This window comes from Pseudorca crassidens, chromosome 12 (genome assembly GCF_039906515.1).
Source record: "Pseudorca crassidens isolate mPseCra1 chromosome 12, mPseCra1.hap1, whole genome shotgun sequence".
NCBI classification, from domain to species: Eukaryota; Metazoa; Chordata; class Mammalia; order Artiodactyla; family Delphinidae; genus Pseudorca; species Pseudorca crassidens.
In genome coordinates, this window is record NC_090307.1 from 59,985,759 (window position 1) to 60,007,642 (window position 21,884).

Consider the following 21,884-nt stretch of genomic DNA (forward strand, 5'->3'; position numbering starts at 1 on the left):
ATACCAAGATATATGAATAAGAACACTGGATGTAACTTGGTGTGTAAAGACAAAAAATAAAAATCACCTAAATGTTTACAGCAGGGCACTGTTTCAATAAGTTATGGTACATTCACAGAGTGGAATACTATGCGCCACTGAAAACAATGAGAAGATTTGTATCTCCAAGATATACATGCTTAAGCGCAAAAATGCGAAGTACAGAATCATAGCCAGAGTGTAAGCCCATCTGGGCTAAGTATATGTATGTATTATGTATATACGTGTACATGCATAAAGGATTTGGGTTTCTTAGCTTTCCTTTTTGTTTTTTTGTTTTGTTTGTTGATCCCTATATAGATACACAAGAAAGCGTAAACAGTGGTCACACCTTTATGAAAAGACTAGGGTAGTTTAGCAGGTGTGGGGAGAATTTACTCAGTAAAGAATTTACTTCTTATTTCAATACCTGTCTGTCCTATGTGGTCTTTTTTAACCATGTGTCTGCATACTGAAAAATATAAATAAATATTTTGAAATTCTACATGGAAGTATTAGTCTAGGAAGACATTCATTGACAGATATTAATATCAGCATCTAAAAATTATCACATCTCCTGACATTACTGTCTCAAAAGCAGATGTTTAGAAAGCACCCAACTGTCATTAGTTTGATGTTTTATGTTCTTAACCTGCCAATGCTATTTTGCTTGGCTGGCTGGAAATGTCACTTTAAAACAAGAAGGGTAACATAGAAAGTAAAGGATGGTATTGATATTTCAAGCAAAATTCAAACATGATTTCAGTGACTGAACCCCTTTCCCTCCACGGTGAATGCAGCCACAGATGTGACCCTGCTTTGTGAATTAAACCATTCAACTTAACGAATGAAAATGGACACTGGCCATGAGCCCCAAATGGACATGGCAACGTGGAATTCACCCCAAATGCACATCTTTCCCCTGATCTTCTGTGAATATCCTTTAAAATAATTTTATGTTCTAAACACCTCAGACCTCAGATGAGTAATATGGCCCTCGGAAATATCATTTTCTTACTATTGATCAAAGAAGTCCATTTGCATGGAGATGTTATTAAACACCAGGAACATCATTCAACAGATATTTTCGGAAATCCAGCTACGCAAGGCGCCAAGCTCAAACAGCACCTGAGTAGTAAGTGCTGAGCAGCCCTGGGGTTCACAAAACTGAAAACCCCAGTGCGGGATGGAAATAATGGTAAAAGCACCAGCATTAAATTGGAAACCAAGTTGGGCTTTAGGAGAAAACTGGGATTTGTGCCACTACAGTTGAGATAGCAGGTTGAATATTCATGTTGAAGGGCAAGGTAACAAGAACTAAGACGGGGCAGTAACAATTTTAGCAGCTTAAAGGGAATGATACTGAGAAAAAGTAGAAAATATATTTAGATTGGAGAAGTGGTCTCAAATTTTACACTAAAATATTTTAAAAATATGCAGCAGACTGTATTGATTAGCTCTAGCACTATTAGCAGGTAAGATGTGTCCAACTTTTTCCCTGGGACAATGCTTCTCAAATATGGCCGTGTATCAGAACTGCCTGGAGGGCTTGGTAGAATACAGACCACGGAACCCCACCCCCAGAGCATCTGGTCAGCAGGTCTACAGTGGGACCAAAGAAGCCGCATTTCTAACAAACTCCCAGGCAATGCTGGCACTGCTGGTCCAGACACCACAGCAGGAGAACCACTGTCCAAGAGTAACTTTAAACACATCAAGTACCCTATTCTCCTCAGAAGACGTGACACAGCAAACCTAAAATGCTGAGAACAGCATCCTCACATAACTCAAGACAGGTGCAGGCCTTCCCAAGTCTGATCCAAGCAACCTCGTAGACAGCTAGTTCTCTGGGATACACTTAGACCACTCGGCGCTCACGGTACTGGTCCCGTCTGGACCTCAAGGGGAACAGGACCTCAGCCCCCACGTTAACCACTCCCCTTCCCAGTGGCGCTGAGGCTGAGGAAACAGCTCTCTAGCTTGATGCGGGCCTATATGTAACCTCAGACCAGATCATTGCTGGACACTTCTCATTTAATGCCTGGAGGTCATGGAGTCACACCAACATGGCATCAAACCAAAGAATGTAAGTATGACACTGTGTCACTTCACCACTGCATAATGTGTAAATGCACAACTACAACCCACATGAAGACACCAAAACCCACACCCAAATAAATGACGAGAGCCCCTGGCCCCTGAGAACGCTCTAATGGCCTACCATCCCCAAAACCATCACCACGGAGGAGGTCTCCTGGTCACTTCTGCCCACCCTGACATTTGTAGGAGTACAAGAAGTTGTCATAAGGAAACAGCACAGGGAACTAGAGGCATGATGCAATGTATGCCCTCTAGTTGTCAAGATGTTACTGTGACATATTTTTCAGATGTAATTAACATTTAAACAGTAGAATCTGAGAAAAGCAGGTTACACTCCATGGTGAGGTGGGCCTCATCCAATCAGCTGAAGGCCCTACAAGAAAAAAGACTGACCTTCCCCTGAAGAACAGGGAATCTGCCTCCAGATGGCCTTTGGACTCAAGACTGTAACATCAACTCTTTTCTGGGTCTCCAGACTGCCACTAGTCAGTCCCCATCACTGCATGAGTCAATTCCTTAAAAGCAGGCTTCCCTGGTAGCACAGTGGTTGAGAGTCCGCCTGCCAGTGCAGGGGACACGGTTCGAGCGATGGTCCTGGGGGATCCCACATGCCGCAGAGCAACTAAGCCTGTGAGCCACAACTACTGAGCCCACGTGCCACATCTACTGAAGCCCGTGCGCTCTAGAGCCCGTGCTCTGCAACAAGTGAAGCCACCGCAATGAGAAGCCCACGCACCGCAACAAGGAGTGGCCCCCGGTCGCCGCAGCTAGAGAAAGCCTGCGCGCAGTAACAAAGACCCAACATGACCAAAAATAATAAATAAATCAAAATAAATAAATTTATCTTAAAAAATTCCTTAAAATACGTCGCTCTCTACAAATATACATATAATTCATCATTATCAAGTAGGGACAGAGATTGTGACAGGGCTGTCAACTACTCTTATTGGTTCTGATCCTCTGGAGAGCCCTGACAAACACAACCCCTACAGTTAGTTCACAAACTCTGTCCCTTACTTGATAATCATCAATTACCTCCATCTTTTTAAAAGAAAAGGCCTCCTTTCACCTTTAATATGAAGATTATCATTTTTTTCGGCTGCACGGCGTGACTTATGGGATCTTAGTTCCCCGGCCAGGGATTGAACCCGGGCCCTCGGCAGTGAAAGCACCAAGTCCTAACCACTGGACCGCCAGGGAATTCCCAAGATTACCTTCTAAAATGTACCCCAGTCAATGACACATATATTCTATACCACTCTACATAAAACTCAACCAGAAGCAACCGGTTTCGAGTGACTGAAAAAAACACCTCTGCTGTCACTGTAGCAGAGGTACAATTACACTGCGAATTCCCACAATGAGCACAAACTACAGGAAGGGTCCAGGAACTGACAACTTACCAAGCATCCATCCTGATTCAAATGCTCCTTGGAATCCATACTGAGCTTCCTCTTCCTGTTGGGCTGTTTCATTGCCAGCTTAGCACTCCTTAGCAGTGTTTTTCTGCAAAAGAGTGCCACAGAAAGAGTGATGGGGTTTTTTCTCCTTTAGAATGACAAAAACAAACAAACAAAAATAACCATGCTTTCAATTATACCTCTTATAATTGGTTGCCATAAATACCCTGATAAATGAGCTGACACAAGAATTTCACTGTTGATTTTATAGCCCCTAGTACACTACTAAATTAATGGGGAAAAGAGATAAGTTTTCCGCCTCATCTAGAAGACATGTCACAAAAAATAGGTATTATTCCTTTGGTCCTCCCTCTCACGAAATTTTGGTTTTGCTTAGCTGAACTAACCAGTTAGGACTCGCTGCAATTTTCCTATACAGCTTCTGTACTCACATGGTCTGAGTCTCCGCAAGTGTCAAGGCAGAGGTGTTCCAGGTATGAGGTCCTAGTCACACAAGGCATAGCAGGGCAATCTGCAACAGAGAAGAAAACTTTTCACCAATCCAATTTATCATGACCATCCTTTGGTACATTAGTAAGTAGTAGGCGTTCTTTAATAAGTTGCTTGGAATTAGTTTTTTTGATAGAGCGATTAAACACACTGTCTCGAGAACCAACCACTAGTATTATGTAAGTCCCACTGGAGCTACAATTCAGAAGGTCATTCCCTTTGAATAATTTTAACTACAATTTACCTGTAAGTTTTTAAAAGTTCAAAGGACTCAAATCACCTGTACTCCCCAGTGTTTTAGAATCATATATCCAACTTCTTACGTGATGTGTCCCCCTGAACAGTGACCCTAAAAACTGCAAACTGAGCACATTCACTACTGAGCGTGTCACTGCCCCTCTCACAGCTGCCCAGTTCCACTCGCTCTCCATATTTGCACTCCTGATGCAAGTGGCCACGTCCACCCCTTACAGTTGCTCAGACTGTGCACTGCACAAGAGCACCGAGCCAAGGGGCCAGTGGAAGCTGAAACCCACCCTGGGCTCTGCACACACGCCATTCCTCCTGCCACAGGCTTTCCATCCGCCAGGAAGAAAATGAACCTTTTCTAATTCAAACAAAGAGACCCCCTTTGAGCTAATGGCAGCCCTGACATTGCCAGAGATGGAGGAGCTGTTGCCATCGCTTCATCCTTTCCATCCCAGCCCACACTCTCACCAGGTTTGGTGGGTGTTTAATCTACTCAGCGTGTCTGGAATCCATCTTCCCCCTCCACTCCTAACTCTGACCCCCTCCGGTCTCGTGCCCCGCGACGTCCGCTGGAGCATGATGTGCCCGTGGCTTCGCAGCCCCACACTTTTGCTGGTCCCTCAACCTCAGAACCGCCCCTCCTTTGTCCACCTCTCTAACTCTTACTCATGCTGCACGACTCCACTGAAAAGACTTCCCATCCCTGAGAAAAGCCTTCCTCGCTCACCTCCTGCCTCCGACGGACCAGGTGCATCTCTCCTCACATGCGGCATACCTGTCCTTGCCTCTGCCACAGTATTCAACACTTAACATGTCATGTTTTTCATTTTCAGATGTGTCTCCCCTTTTGAGGCTGTAAGCATCCTGATGACCAGGTCTGTGGATGCCTGCTCTCTACTTTCCACTCTCCACGGTGCCACCTCCCAGCAGACTCTCAACATGCCCTGACCTGCATACGCACATCTCTGAATCACAGAGAAGCCTTGAGTCCAGTGGATGTTAGTTCTCGACCCATACGATACCCCTGTTAGAATGCTGTATGACTGGAGCGAGCATGTTCTCAAACTCTGTAACTCCCTTCTCTTTCTCCTCCGTATACAAAAAAACAAAAAAAAACAAAAAAAAAACAAACCCACAAACAAACAAAAAACACTTCCGCATATCCGTTTGCTTTTATTCAGATAATACTCATGTCCTTAAGACAGGCATTTTCCTGCTAAATTCAATAACACTGCGTTCATTTTGTAGGATGTAAATACAATTTATCATGCCTAGCTCCGGGTAATACTCCGAACGTCTATGCAAATGAACAGTTTAGACTTGATGCCTGTAGCAAAGTATTCCTGCACAAGACAAGTACGGCCAAGGCTGGCTTGCGCATGACTAATAATACCCCATGGCTTGTCAAACTGAAATCGTCTGGCTACTGAGGATTTTCTCCTCACGGTCAAAGTGATCCATCTTGCTAATACCTGGTAATTGTCTCAGTAACTCTGATTGGTTTAAAAAAGCAAGAAAGCCTGAGTTTATATTATCATGTATTGGGGGGGAAATGGAAAATGTTTATGCTGAGGAGAAGTTTCAAAATACAATTTAGTAATAATTAAATTCCCTTTACACTTAGAAATAATAAAGCAAAATATAAAAGGTACCTAACAGCCCATATAAGATTTTGCTGCCAGGCAAAAAAAAAAAGGAATCAAATACAAATTCCATCAAATACAATACAAAGGAGATGAATGATATGTAGATAGATGAGAGATAATGGATGGATCGACAGACAGACAGACAGACAGACAGGTGGGAGTTGCCGACACACAGACAGACAGGGAGGGAGGGAGGTCTGAGGTGGTCCCTTCACTGTCAGTTCACAGGATGTATTCTAAGCAACCGAACAGAACGCCTGACATAAACTGAACCTGAGTCCTTGGCACAGTATCAAAATATACGGATTACTCTGATTTCCCATGATACGTGGCCTACCCCCGGGGGGCCCCAAATGTCACGTCAGCCGCATGCCTCCTTGCTGAGATTTGAAGAAATAAAAAAACTTTAGAGCCAAGGAAGAATAATGTCAGACTCTAAAACACAGTAAGGAAGTGTACCGTCTGGAAGAAGCGAAGGTGAACAGAGACAGTGGCTGGGCAGAGCAGTGCCCCAGTGCACTCTGGCACTGCGACAGCACCCAAGCACTGGCTGCAACAGACAAGGTTATTTTAAGTGGTTTTAATTAAGGAAACTTCTAAATAGTATTTTATATTTAAACAAAAAGACAGATGAGTATAGAGAACTGATTTGTATTTCTATGAAGAATGTGGAAATAGTGCACGGATTTTTCAAATTAATCCTCTTACTCATTTCGACTTCCCTCATGGTTCATAGAATTTTCTGTCTGCACATGGCCAAACACCTGTCTTACTGACCTCCTAATTAAGCAGACAAATTAGATTTTTATTTAGAAGGCACACGGTTTTAATACTTCAAATTAAAGGAGTCTACAAACAACAAAAATAATGCACAGTCCGCCTATGTCCAGTTGCTATTTGGTAATTGATCACCTACTATCATCAGGACAGTCACAGGTACTTTGCAGAATCTAAGGAAGATCCTTCAGACATTGTAGAGGGGAAGAGAAGCACAGTAGCCATGTGCCCTGGATAACCCAGCATAGTTCTGACTCATGCCTCCCATTCTGGCAGAACTATTAACAGCACTGCCTTTCACTCCCCAAAACGTTCCCAATTAAACAGGAAATCGTATGGTCACTGTATGGATAAGAAACACACATAAATTAACAAGAAATATAATGCATGCCTTTAAAGAATTACGAACGGGCAATTCACGTGGTGCTCCCAGAGGGAGAGAAGGTCCAACACAGATCAGAAAACATACTATGGGGTAACATTTCAGCTGCTTCCAGGACGCTGCATAGAATTTAAAGTGAATTTAGCACCAAAATATCCCATACAAATATCCAATGACTGCACTGATTTCCCACCATTCCAAAGATGTAACCAGGCTAAAATGTGTTTACCCAGTTGATACTCAATGCCAATAACGCATAGTAGTGGGTGTTTGAATAAATTAAGTAATTACAACTGAATGCACTGCGACAGCTTGTGCATGAATTGCTGCTCCCCTTTGACTGTATTGACAGTAACAGCTAACGTGACCTGAGCACCCACATACCAGGCACGGCCGGAGCTCCTCTACAGGTAGACTTTCAGTTCATTCTTATTCATTAATTCTTATGACTGCAACATTTTTAAAAACCATCATCACCTCCATTTCACAGATGAGGAAACACTGCCCACGGCTGCACGACAAACAAGTACCCAGTACAATCCTAGAGCCACTCATTTCATCACCAGACTACGCTGCACGTTTACAACTGTTGTGTAAACTTAGTGCTCTGAGCCGTAACCACTCAGGTGCACCAGCCAAGCTCCTGCTGCTACGAGGATCTAAGTAAGAAATGGATATGAAAGTTCCTCACAGAGCTTGTGTCCACAGTTGACTTGTATTGTCTCTTTACTTACATCAGGGCAGCCACCTACTCCCATAATTTAAAAAAAAATTTACCTTTATTATCTATGTTGCAATCTTCATGGATTAACAGTAATGGTGTATTAATTGTGCACTCATTTGTCTTGCACAATGCCTTATGATCACAGCACGAGACGTCCCAAGATTCAGGGTCCAAAGGGTTATCACACAGGGTTACCCGAACGCAAAATATTATAAACAGATACTTTACTAGATGTATCTTCAAATTTGAATTCTTTCTGTCACCAGTGCAGCTATAACAAAATCAGATAATGAAAAACACATTCCCTTTCCTTGCATGTCTGTCTGTGTGTGTGTGTCTCTCTCCCACCCACACACACACACAATTACAGCAGCAGTACCAAAGATAAAGGTCCCAGAGAACATTAGCACAGTAATAAGTCTGGTAAGTCTATTTTAAGGTCTACCTGTCTGAATTCTTCCTAGAACAATATCTAACAATTTACACTCCATTCAAAAGTACCTGGCGGCTAATATACACACACACTTTACCTGTTTATAAGACAGTATCTGTTAAGAAGTTTCTTCCATACTGAGGTCTCCATACTTGAACCAGGCTAAGTTTCTAAAAATTCCCTCTTGAGAACTTCCTGCCAAGATGGAATTGTACATCCTTGCTTTGAGATATCTCTTGGCTCCAAACAAAGAACAAAGCCATTAAAATACACACCAGTTAACCTTCTCTGTAAACCAGCAGCAAATGAGAAACTAAGTGGCCAGCAAGGCTAAGGCCTAAGTCTCCTGGGCTCAGGGCTCCAGAGCAAGAGAGAACAGACAGGCCAGAAGTCCAGCCCCCTGAGGGAGAGGGAACCGACAGGGTCAACAGGTGAAGGTGCTGGAACCAGGCTTGTCCTTGAAGCCAAGAGGCAACAGGAGGCTCTGCCGGTCTCGCGCGGGAGCAAACAGAGCTTCTGACACAAATGTTCTGGGTCTCAGATGCAGGAAGAGCAAACGCTAGTCCCGACCAGGAAGTGGGCTCCAGGGAACCAGGCTAAGGCACACTCACAGCCAAAAAGTCAGGGGACAGGAGGCCCATATCAGTGAGAAAACAAAGTCCTCCCACCCACAGTGTGCCTGCAAATCAAAATTCAATGCACAAATACATAAAGAAATCAAATGCTAAGAAGGACAGTCAATAAAATCAGCCACTGGGGAGAAGAATTCAGTCCTGATGAAATTTATATAATAGAAAATACTGGTGAATATTTTTAAATAAATAAGCTTAAGATGCTCAAAAAGATATACAAAGGAAAAACTTTAAAAATGAACAAGAAGGGCTTCCCTGGTGGCTCAGTGGTTAAGAATCTGCCTGCCAGTGCAGGAGACATGGGTTCGATCCCTGGTCCGGGAAGATCCCACATGCCGTGGAGCAACTAAGCCCGTGCGCGACAACTACTGAGCCTGCGCTCTAGAGGCCGCAAGCCACAACTACTGAGCCCGCGAGCCACAGCTACTGAAGCCCATGTACCTAGAGCCCGTGCTCCGCAACAAGAGAAGCCACCGCAATGAGAAGCCCGCACAACGCAATGAAGAGTAGCCCCCGCTCGCCGCAACCAGAGAAAAGCCTGTGTGCAGCAACGAAGACCCAACGTAGCCAAAAATAAATAAATAAATTTATTTTTAAAAATGAACAAGAAATTATGAGCAATAATACGGGTAAGTAAAAAAAGAGTTGTATATGAAAAAGCTAAAGAATCTTGGGAATGTGAAGTGTAGTCAATGAGATTAACAAGCCTGGCATGCTTTTAGCTCGACAGACCAGGAGAAAAGAAAAGAGCAGATTCAAATTACTAAAACCAGAATGAGAGAGGTTATATCAGTACTGCTCTTACAGAAATCAAAATGATTATAAGGGAACACTACGAAAACTGCATGCCAACGAATTAGTAACTTAAGGTGAAATTCCTAAAAATACACAAATTACTGAAACTGACTCAAGAAGAAATAGAAAATCTGAAAAAGCCCAGGCTCAGATGACTTACACCAAATATTCAGAGAATTAATACCTATTCTTCCCAGACTCTTCCAAAATAAAGAGAATAGGAAGGAATACTTCAGATTCATTCTATGAGACCACTATTATCTTGATTCCAAAACCAGACAAGGGTATCACAAGAAGTGAAAACTACAGACCAATATCCCTTATGAATATATATTCAAAAGCTTCAACAAAATACTAGCAAACTGAATCCAGCAACATATAAAAGTATTAACCAACATGACCAGGAATGCAAAGCCAGCTTAACATTAGAAAATTAATTAGTGTAGTATAACCATAGTAAGAGAATGGAGGACAAAACCACACAGTAACATCATTAACCCAGAAAAGGCTTTTGACAAAAGCAATACCCTTTAATGATTGAAAAAATAACATTCAAAAAAACAGGAACAGAAGGCACTTCCTAAACCTGATAAAGAGCATTTATGAAACACCTGTAATTAACATCATGCTTGTTGCTGAAAGACCAAAAGCTTCCCTGCTAAGATCACGGACAAGACCAAGATGTCTGCTCTCACCATTGCTGTTTAACAGTCTTCTGGAGGTTCTAGGTCAGGGCAATTAGGCAAGAAAAAGAAATAAAAGGCATCCAGATGGGAAAGGAAGCATTCTCTTCTCCTCAATGTTTTGGAGAAGTCTAAGAAAGAATGGCATTAATTCTTATTTACATGTTTCGCAGAATTCACCAATGAAGCCACCTATCTGGTCCTGGGCTTTTCTTTACCAGGAGTTGTTTTTTACTATTATTATTATTATTATTATTATTACAGATTCAATCTCCACAGTAGCTACGGATCTGTTCAGACTCTCTATTTCTTCATGATTTAGTCTTGGTAGGTTGTATGTTTCTAGGAATTTATCATTTACCTAGGTTATCCAGTGTCTTGGCATATAATTGTTCATTGTAATCTCTTATGATCCTTATTTCTGTGGTATCAGTTGTAATGTATCCTCTTTCATTTCTGATTTTGAGATTCCTCTTTGTTTGTTAATTAGTTTAGCTAAGGATTTGTCAATATATTGTTCATCTTTTCAAAAAATCAACTCTTAGGGTTTTTTTCTTTTTCTATCTTATTTATTTCTGCCCTAATCTTTGCTATTTTCTTCCTTCTGCTAACTTTGGGCTTAGTTTGTTCTTCTTTTTCTAACTCCTTTAGGATGAAAGTTAGTTTCTTTGAGATCTTTCTTCTTTTCTAATGTAGGCATTTATCACAATAAATTCCATCTTAGTACTGCTTTTGATGTATCCTCTAAGTTATGGTATGTTGTGTTCTCACTTTCATTTGTCTCAAAGTATCTTCCAATTTCCTTTTAGATTTCTCCTTTGAGCCAAGAGTCGTTCAAGAGTATGTTATTCAATTTCTACATATTTGTGAATTTTCCTCCTGCTGCTGATCTCTGCTTTCACTCCACTGTGACTAGTAGATACTTGGTGTGATTTCAGTCATTATAAATTTGTTAAGACTTGTTTTGTGAACTAAGCGATGACCTATCCCGGAGAAGGTTCCATACGCACTTGCGAAGAACCCATATTCTGCTGCTGTCCGGTACAAGGTTCTGTATCTGTCTGTTGGGTTCATTTGGTCCACAGTGTCGTTCAAGGCCTCTGTATCCGTACTGACCTTCTCTCAGGTCTTCCATCCATTATTGAAAGTGGGGTTCTGAAGTCTCCTACTGTGCCTGTGATTGTTGCCTGTCTCCCTTCAGTTCTGCTAATGTTTGCTTTACACATTTAGGTGCTCTGAAGTTAGCTACAGGTGCATTTGCAATTGTTATATCTTGCTGGTGGATTGATCCTTCTATCATTACATAATGTTCTCTGTCTCATGGCACTTTTTGACTGAGAGTCTATTCTGTCTGATGTATGTATAGCTACCCCTGCTCTGTTCTGCTTACCATTTACATGAAATATCTTTGTCCATTCCTTCACTTTTCTCAGTCTCAATTCTTGACTCTCCTGTAACACAGTGAGACATCCTCACTCTTGCCATGGCTCCATTTGGAGCGAATGCACTTGCCTTGGGCTTGGTCTATGACTTGCTTTGGCGACTGGCAGATGCACTATGAGCTGAGGCTTAAAACATGCTTGTGCAATCTGTCCTGACCTCACCGCAGTACAACATCCGCCGGCAAAACAGCGTGCCCCAGTTACCCTCTGCTCCCTCAGGGCGGGCCCCAGAATGAACACGGGTAGAGCACACCTGAGCCCGACTCACAGCCTGCAGCCCGGCCCAGCACACCGAGCCTGGAGCCTATTATAAACCACCCAGGCAAGCCCAGCCTAGATCAGCCCAACCACAAAACACCTAAAGATCTATTACTGTGCCAATAAGTATGTATTGTTTTCAGATGTTGAGTTTGAAGAGGTTTGTGAGGCAGTATTTTTGGTAGCAACAGCAGACAGATATAATAATCCATGCAGGGGAAAAAAGGGCAAAACTATGAATAAGTATTTCACACAGAAATTTATGGAAAGTTGTTCAACCTTGTCAGTGGTCAGGGAAATAAAGACTAAAACCACAAGGAGATAACCATGTCGTGGCCATTCAAGAACTCGGGCAACACTAGATGCTGGCAAGGCTGCAGAGCGCTGGGAACACTCACACTCTGCCACCCAAGAGTAACTGGTGGAAAACAATACAAGTCGGCGTAAACTTGAGAGCTGATGATGTTCCAGCAAATCCCACGGCCCAGGACTCCAGCAGCTATGCTCCATTAGGAGACAAGTTCATTTTAATGGGCCAGGGGAAGGGGAGTGGTGATGGAAACAATCCAACTACCTACCTACAAGAATGTGAAAAACTAACTGGTGTTATAGTCACACAATATAACATTGCATGGTGAAAATTAACCAACAGCAACTACATTTATAAGAACAAAAACATAAGCAATGATGTTGAGTGAACAAAGGAAACCAGAAGCCTGTTTACATTTTTAAAACAGAAAACTATGCAGAAGCACTCAATATGTGCCTTAGAGATATAGTCTTAAGTGGGAAATTATTTTGAAGAAGCAAAGAAATGATAAACATAAAATTCAGCACAGCAGTTAGACAGGAAAACAAAGAGTATTGTAATGTTCTCATTAAGTTGGATGTTGGCTTCGTGTATCTTTTTTCTGTTATGTTTCAAAAGTTATAAAAGTTGTTGTTTTGTACCTATAAAATGTTAAGGATATTTCTTTAGTCATTTGAAATGGTGTACTTTAGTGATCCAATATAAGAAGAGAAAAGCTGAGTAGGAAGAATGGACACAGTATTCTCTTTTAACCAGTCTGGTTTTTTTCCTGTATCTTAAATCCCTTTTCTCAGCAAGACTCGCTGCTTTCCTCTTACATTTGGGGAAAAAAACTCTCCCTAGACCCTTTCTGAGCATGTACGATGTGCAGTTAGTGAGAGGCAGGTGGGCCGGGAGCCCGCGATGCTCTGCCCAGCCTCCGCCCACGCGGCTCTGGAGGAAGGAGGAGGCCGTGGCCGAGGCAGGCGTCAGCCTCCTCCACCGTCCTCGACGGGCACAGGGCAGAGCTGAACCCAGCATCTTTCCTCCATTGAGTCAAGTCTGAGCAGGGACAGAAGATGGGGATGCAAATCACACGGAGGGGAAACTGAGTCTCGGTCTCTTAAGCAAAAAGGTATTTTCTGGAAGAATATCCAGGGCTCAGAGATTTAACATCTAGGGCAGGATCAAACAGAAACAAGGAAATGCATATTAAAAATAAACATCCTCTCGCACCCATGAATGCGACTGGCAAAGGTCAGTCTTACCAACTGACAGCGGGAATTGGCAGCAACCGTCACATGTCGCTCAACTGTAACCTGGTACAGCCACCAGTTAGGTTCAGCTGTTCCTAGAGGTACAGAAACACTAGCACATGTGCAAAAGGAACATGTTTACTGTGGCACCGTTTGTAATAAGAAAAAACTGGTAATACCCCAAATACCTATCAACAGGAAATGGATAAATAAATTGTAATATATTCAAAATTGGAATACAATACAGCATTTAACACAAATGAGCTGAAGTAATATATATTCCATCATAGATAAATCTCAAAAACACATTTGGACAAAAAGATGAAGTTGCAGGGTACCACAGAGCATGTACGTAATGACTGCTGACAGAGCATCAACATCTAGGCAAGATATAAACACATGACTGAGGATAACACAAACTACAGCATCGTAGCTACATCTCAGGACAGGTGGAAATAAACAGGTCTGGGGACAGGAGGCTTCAGCTGTAATCACAATGCTTTCATTTCTTTCAGAAAATGGAAGCAAATAGGGCAAAATATTGTGATTATGAAATCCGGATGGCCAGCCTAGAGCTGTTCATTTTCTTAGTCTCTACACTTCACAGCATATTTGAAATATTTACAATAAAAATTCAACATTCAGCAGTAGTTTTATAGGAGGAATTCTCCACGTTCTCATATCTGCTTCTGTAAGGGTTTCACTTGCCCGTGAATACCATCAAGTAACAAAGTTATACACTCCCTCAAGATCAGCCATTTGCTCAGAGCCTCACAGAACATCTGGGACACATAACAAACCACAAATATCATCATCCCTGCAACCACTTAGTTATTAAGTTAGCCACTCCTATGCACCAAGCATGGGGTGGCAGGCTCTCAACAATCCTTTCAGAGTTAATAAGCCCCAGGTGACACAGCCAGTCAGTGCAAAGCTAGAATTTGTCTAACTCCAAAAGTGTACACCCTAACTAATGGCTCCATTTCCAAAAACAGGTTGTTGTGGACGCCGGTACAGCATGGAGGCAATGTGTGTGTTTAATGTGAAGGAGTAACATCAACATATATTTTTGATCGTGAAATAATGGGAGAGTGTGCAAAATTACTCGGCTAAGCTCACATGGCTGGCTGACAGCAGAGCCAGAACGAGAATCCAAGATTTACACAACAGACCACTTCATATCTCATCAAGGAGAACAGGCTACACTCATTATAATGAACAGATTTTCCAACAAATGCCAGTCTGGAGCCTTGCCCAAACCAAATTCCTAATACCACACCACTAAGCACATTCAAATAATTCTCCTTCCAGGAGCAGCTTTAATACATTGGCATTTGCATCATGACAACTGGTACTGCTGCCTAAAATGACATGCCACATTAAAATGACATGAAAATACATTATTTGCAGAAATATATTTATATTACACAGCTGAGCACTAAATTATTAAAAAAAAAAAAAGGAAATCTGCGGATGCCAGAAACAAAGATAAAACTGAGGAAACTAAATCATATATACATACTAGGGCTTTGCTTTTCATTCCCACCTGGGGATAGGAACTGAAACCATAAGCTGCAGGCATGGTTTTGAGCAAGAAATTGTCTCTGTCTACAGAGCCAAGAGCCAGGAAAATGTTGTCCTATCTTGGATTAAGGATTAATAGGCCTTCACTCACTGGCTTAGGTAGCAGCACAGAAGAAGGCCACTTTCACTAAAACACTGGTGGACAAGTCACCACTGAGAAGTCAGAAACCCAAATCTGTAGTAGGTCTGGGGTTCCACTGCCCCCAAACCCAGCAATGCAAAGAGCTCAAATCAGTGACAGCAAAACTGCCCCACAGCAACATCCTGACCACCCAGGCCACTCTCGGAACTCACATGAAACTCTCCCTGGAGATGAGCTCACAGACTAAAACTACAGAACACACGAGGAAAACCGTGAAGGTACACAAGAGTGCCGAACAGAACAAAACAAAAAAGATGAACATCCCAGAAGTCTTCATAACAGGAAAAGCCTAGAAGGACATAAAAATAAGAATGTGTAAACTCTTGAAGAAATAAATGAAAATGGACTCTCTAAGACAAGAACAGAACTCTGTTCAAGTAAAAAAAACAAAGATATGAAAACAAAATAGAAAATCTAGAAATGAAATACATAATATGGTATGAAAACCTCTGTGGATATGTTAAGTAAGCATACTTTTTAGAAGTGAAAACTAGAAGACAAATCCAGAGCTGAAACAAACATCCAAAATAGGAAAGCAATTGCTAAAAATTATGAAAGAGAAGAGACATAAAGGATGATTTTTTTAACATCATTATTAGAGTAAAATTGCTTTACAATGGTGTGTTAGTTTCTGCTGTATAACAAAGTGAATCAGCTCTACGTACACATATATCCCCATATCTCCTCCCTCTTGTGTCTCCCTCCCACCCTCCCTATCCCACCCCTCTAGGTGGTCACAAAGCACCGAGCTGATCTCCCTGTGCTATGCGGCTGCAAGAGTCACCAACATACATGTAAAAGGAGACCCAGGAGGAGAGACTAAGAAAAAAAATAATAAAGAGACAAAATGTTTAAAAAGCAATATCCAGCACAGTTGCTGCTCTCTGGGAGCTTACAATCCAGCAGAAAAGTAGAGCTGGCTTCTGTCCTCAGAACTGAAAGTGGCATCTGGGACTCCTGACTCTTCCAACCTCGACCCTCCGCCTCCCTCTGCTTCTTGCCCTTCAGATGTGACTGACATAGTTGTGAAGTGGGGAAGTTATGTTGCCCTACAAGCCTGACAGAGTCAGAGCGGAGGTTAGAGATCTAGTTCCAGGTTCACTGCTGTAGTTTTTACTTTCCCTTCTTGTTCAGATAAGCCAAAGGGCTTACATGTGCTGAAGACCACTGGGGTGCCGCCCAGAGCGCCAGTTAAGAGAACCCACTGGTGTAGCCAGCCCAACACCCTCCTTCTTCGCCCAGATCATTGATTTCCACCTTGGAGATTCTCATTCTGAGTCCACGTCATTCCAGGGTAGGCAATAACCCAGGAAAGGCCAAAGCAATAAAATCCACCCTCTCGGCCACAGTAACTGCTTCAGGGATACATATACAAACTAAGAAAAACCAAAGAGATTCGATGCCAGGACTCTGATTAGAAATACTGGGCAAAAGAACCTTTCTTCTGAGATTAGCAAATTAGCAGACATAAGTCTGGAACTGGAGAGGCCACCAAGAGCTTCACTGAGACCAAAGCCAACACAGGAGAAGGCAAAACCAAGTGCTGAGAGCGGCCAGCCCCTGGATCCAGCCATATCTGATGCACCACCACACCAGGACTTCTTAATGAGCTAATGAAGGCCCTTTTCTGCTCGTGCCAGATTGAGTTGGATTTCTGTCATTTGCAACTAAAAGAGTCAAGACTAATAAAAATTTTAGACGCAAGGAAGCAGCATTGGCAGCAGCAACAGAAAGAGGACAGCTGCTCTCTAAATAGTTCCCCAATTTCAAACACTGAGAAGGATTTGGATTGCAATCCCAATACCACTCTAACGCATTAACCATATCAGACTCTCTGAATCTAACCTAGATTTTATAAGGTCTTAGAGCTCCTCCAACTACCTTAAGAGACATCACAAAATTATAAATAACAATTCCAAAACAAAATAATTTTTAATTATTTGGAATTTAAGAATATATGACATCTTTATTTTAGGGAAATCAGGAGATGACAGAAAACAAAAGTATCAATTAAAGCTTTAAAAGATTAGGAATCAAAAATAATGACAATGAAGGGGTTTGGGAAGGTGCAGAGGCAACACGTTTGAGATGTGGGGGCACACAAAGCACCTAATTGTTTATGAATAAGAGACTAGCAAGCAGGGTGGAGAAAACGGTGGGCAGAGAGTGGTGCTCATATATGTGTTTATATAGCTTTGAGTATAACTCCAGGTCTACGAGAAGAGACTATAAAAATCTCCCAGGCAAATCAATGGAAATAAGACTTTTTTCCTGTCATCCACTTTCAGAGTCTCTCGTGCCTCCTTAAGTTCCTCGTCACTCAATAACGTTAAAATGATCTTTCCCATAACCCCCTGAATATCAAATATGAATGTCAAACAGTGCACTAAACTCATCCTTTCTCTCCATTCTGTCTGCCAGAAGACAGGTATGTCTGTGGCCAGAAATACAGAACATACCACGTATAGACTAGCCAGATTTTTAGTGGTCATAATAGATGCCAATGTAGGCCATAGGTGATTGACAACAGAACACATTTTGTGCATTTCAACACACCTGAAATCAGGATGGTCTTGCAGTACTGCCAGCCAGGTAGCAATTCTTACGTGATTATCACTGCCTGCCCCTGCCCAGACCTGTCTGTCCCTGGTGGGTTGACAGAACAACTGAAATCCTTTAACGGTCACAAATGGTCAATAAACAATATGTAGGTCATCTGAAGAAGGAATAGGAGTCCTAGTTGTTGACAGATAAACCATGTGATGATACCATCAAAATGTGCAGAATGTATGTCAACAGCTTGGAAGAAAATCCCAGAGACAATACTGAAACATTCTTTTAAGAAATGATTCAACATTAAGACTCCTGAGGGCACAGGCTGATGTGTGGGAAAACACAGATGTTGATGACAGAGTCAAAAGTGAATCAGTAGAGTTGGGCTCCAAAGGTGATCAAGTTTCAGAAAAGCCCAATCCAACTGATTAAGCTAATGTTTTCTTTCTTGAATATGTACAGTAGTAATAAATAATAAAAAATATATGCATAAATAAGTATAGAAGAGTTCTTTCAATAAAATATAAATCCTTAGTGATAAGGAAACATTAGTTAACCGTTTGACTTGGCATTTCTTTTCCTCACCACTGGCTGTTAAAACAATGGAGCAGTTACAATCAATAGTGGCTTATATTAGATGAAATGCAGTTGTTTCTATAGAGAAGTCATACGTAGCAAATCTACTTTCTAGTCTGTTGAAAGTATGGCTTGCAAAAGGTAAGTAGCCTTTTACCTCACCCTCATGCCATCTGCTCCCAGCTCTCTTTCTAGCTACTGATAAAAGCCACAAGAGCCATCTGGACTTTCTTGTCTATATATTTTAAATCCAAAATAGTTTTGTGTTTGCACAGGACCTGGTGCAAGATGACATTAATACTCCAAAGAAGGCCTTGGGGAAGCAGAGGGCACTGCCCCCACTCAGGAGGAAGCCACGGGCCCGCCGCGGAGAGGAGACACGAATCAACGGGCCAGAGACCAGCCTTCTTCCAACCCCACGTGTACTACAACTTCCATATCTGTCTACAGATCCTGGCATACAGGTATTCTTTCTGATATTCTAGATCAATCTAAATATATGTGACGTTGGCTGTACCTCCTTCAAAGCACAGAGAGCTTATCAAATTAGTTCCCACTTGAAACTTCATTTTAGCTTAAGTCTATCCAAAACACTGTAATTAAGGAACACCATTTATCTTAAACACAAATGGCGATGACAAGCTGGAGTCTTTGCTGCTGCTTCGTATTTTGTTACTTTCTCACCAAACCTTGGAACATTATGTGAATTTACTGAGTGGTATTTCCTACGAGGAAATTTGGAGTGTAAAAGCACTAAACAAAACACCCTGAACAGTGAGATAAACAGAGCCTTCTTCCCATTCTGCAGCTCATTTAACTTCGGTATCTTTTCTACTAAACCATCTACCCCACCACCTTCAACCAGTGAACTATTCTAATTCCAGGTGCTGAACACCTGACAGAAAAAGAGACTGCTCTTCTTCTAATAGGAATGCAGGAATCCTCCAAATGCTGATTGCCTGATTTTAAACTGCCCTTATCAAAATGCCACAGACACATAAGCAATTGTGAAAATTCCCTTCAACTACTGGGCCCCAATTATCACAATCAGGTCTTTTGAAAAAATCATTAGGGAAAAGTCAAACCACACGCATAAAGGACGGAGACGCAGGATTTTCTGGTCACCTGAGGGGTAAGTCAGCGGCCGAGCCTTACAGGTTATGCAAGGTGCAGCCATCGGAATGGAACGACTCGTATCCATCCTTAGCAGCTTTGTCCTCAGGCTGACTTCTTTTAGTGCTTCCAAGCTCAGAACAATCTCTCACCGTTCTCTTGCTGTTCATGCGAAGACACAGAACTGTAGCCACTAAAAAATGTCCTCAGCTAAGCCCCGGGCAGATAAAGATACAGCAGGACAAGCTTCACAGAAGGTGTTTGTCCTCCTTCGCAGCCTCACCTACCTTTTCCCTTCCTTCAAGGTGGAGAGACGCATCTCACTCTAAATTATGCCGCTTCGAGGCAGGGACTTCACTGCTCTGTGAGTTATGACCTCCTCTGTAAACTAAAGTGGGTCTGATTACCTTAGAAGATGATCTTAAGACCTCTTGTAGGTCTGATTTACGCTTCTGTAACTCTACTTTGGGCAATTTCTTTAACCTTCCGCGCCAGCCAGTTGTGTAAAGAAGGTCTACAAAGCTGACAATACTCCGGAGTAGAATCCCAACCTAAGAAACGTGTGACTCACTTCCACGTGTGTGAGCGAAAGCAGCCCGGAGACGAAGAGAGATCTCTAGACGCAGGATGCGAAGCCCCGGTCCAGTCCTGGCTCTACCGCTTAATTCAAACCATCACCTTCAGCAAGACACGCAAACTCTCTAACTTTCAATCATGTTGCTTACAAAATAGAAACAACTCTTTATCTACCACCATCAGAGAAAAATGTAAGAATCAAGTGAGATATGAGTCAATCATGGAATCATTACCAATTATTTCTAAGACTTGCTAACATACATTAAGCGTTTACTAATTCCAAGGAATTTTACAATATGCTTTACAGACGTTATATAATCTTCAGGGTCCCTGCTTTACAGATGAGAAAACTGAGTGTAAGTAACTTGCCCAAGGTTAGACAGCTAGTAAAGAGCACAGCCAGGATTCAAACCAAACTCTCTCCAAAAGCCCACGCTCTTAACCTTTATACCCTATGACCTTATTCACACCCTGTGACCGAATGAGGCTAAGGAACCCTGGACACTAACTCTCTCCTCTTGATGAGTTTTAACAAAGTAAAAATAGTGAGATCTGTGATTGAAAGAAAAGTTTTAACTTGAATCCAAACTGTAGTTGAAAATAGATCCTTTCTCCCCCAGAGCGCCTATTAAATGAATTTATGTTCGATGGAAACACACTTTATGAAATACGGATGCAGATCAATCCAACCTTTTCATTTCACAGAAAGAGAAACTGAATCCCAGACAAATGAGAGACGAGGTCACAGAGCTCGCTGACAGCGGCCACGGCCTAGAGCACTGGGTGCCCTGCACCAGCCCCACTGCCTACTTTAGAGCTCCCTCTAAAAGCTGAGACGTTAATACTGTTACCGACGATGTTTTAGAGCACAGTAGCAAAGGAACACCTCCGGCCACAGAGAGAAAGCCGCAGCAAGTCAAGGCCTCGGGGACGGGGATGTCGCTGCCGCCTCCTGTTCCGAGCCCGACCGCCTATTCTCCTCCAGGCAAATCCGAGACCTTGCAAGATCTCACCCGGCGCAAGCTGCAGAAATTTCTGCACTTTCCGTACTCACAATTCTATGCTCATCAAACCTGACTTTTCAAATACTCAGACTGACTTTTTTTCACAGAAAGCAGCTGAGAGGACAGTCCCCGGGGACGTCACGTGGCCATAGGGGAGGTGACACTACAGTGCGCCCCTGGAGGCCTCCGCTGGGAGAGTCTCTGTGCAAAAGCACAGGAGGCGGAATGATATTAAACCGGATGGGTTAAACTGCGATTTTCATGTCTAGGCCTTAAAATATTCAAGTTGACAGTCCTGGTAGGACTTCCTGTTATGAAAATGCTTTGCAAAGTAAAGCATTTTAGTATTCCCGTATCTACTGATTAAAATCTAACTTTTCCATTTTGTGCCAGTTAGCTTCACAGCCCAGTCCTACAACTTCAGAAGCTTACTTAATCAGCCGTTTAAGACATTCTGAAATTGTTTTAAAATATAAAATTGTGTAGCTTCCTCAATTCTCAGGCCACCATGTAATGATACAGCATAACGTCAAACATTTTTTTACTATATTCCTGAGCTGAAATAAGGTTCACTAAGGATTTTTTTTTCATTTGCACATACACATTGCATATACATTTGCACATATATAACCCTTCAAAAGGAGAGGAGTAAGCCATGACATATTTGGAAAAAAAGAAATTATGTCTACAAAGCTTTCTAAATAAAATGTTTTTTCTAGGGACTTCTGGGAGGAATTTTACA

At 42.2% G+C, this 21,884-nt stretch overlaps 1 protein-coding gene across 1 annotated transcript in view; it reads right to left on the reverse strand.

The window, feature by feature from the left end:
- LOC137204047 (lethal(3)malignant brain tumor-like protein 4) overlaps nt 1-21,884 on the reverse strand; it is a 267,106-nt gene that overhangs the window by 209,286 nt on the left and 35,936 nt on the right. The window contains exons 2-3 of the mRNA XM_067701379.1: nt 3,971-4,050; nt 3,522-3,624 (exon numbers count right to left, since the gene is read on the reverse strand). Coding sequence (XP_067557480.1) covers nt 3,522-3,593 — 72 coding nt within the window. The 5' untranslated portion in view covers nt 3,594-3,624; nt 3,971-4,050. The remainder of the gene's footprint in view (nt 1-3,521; nt 3,625-3,970; nt 4,051-21,884) is intronic.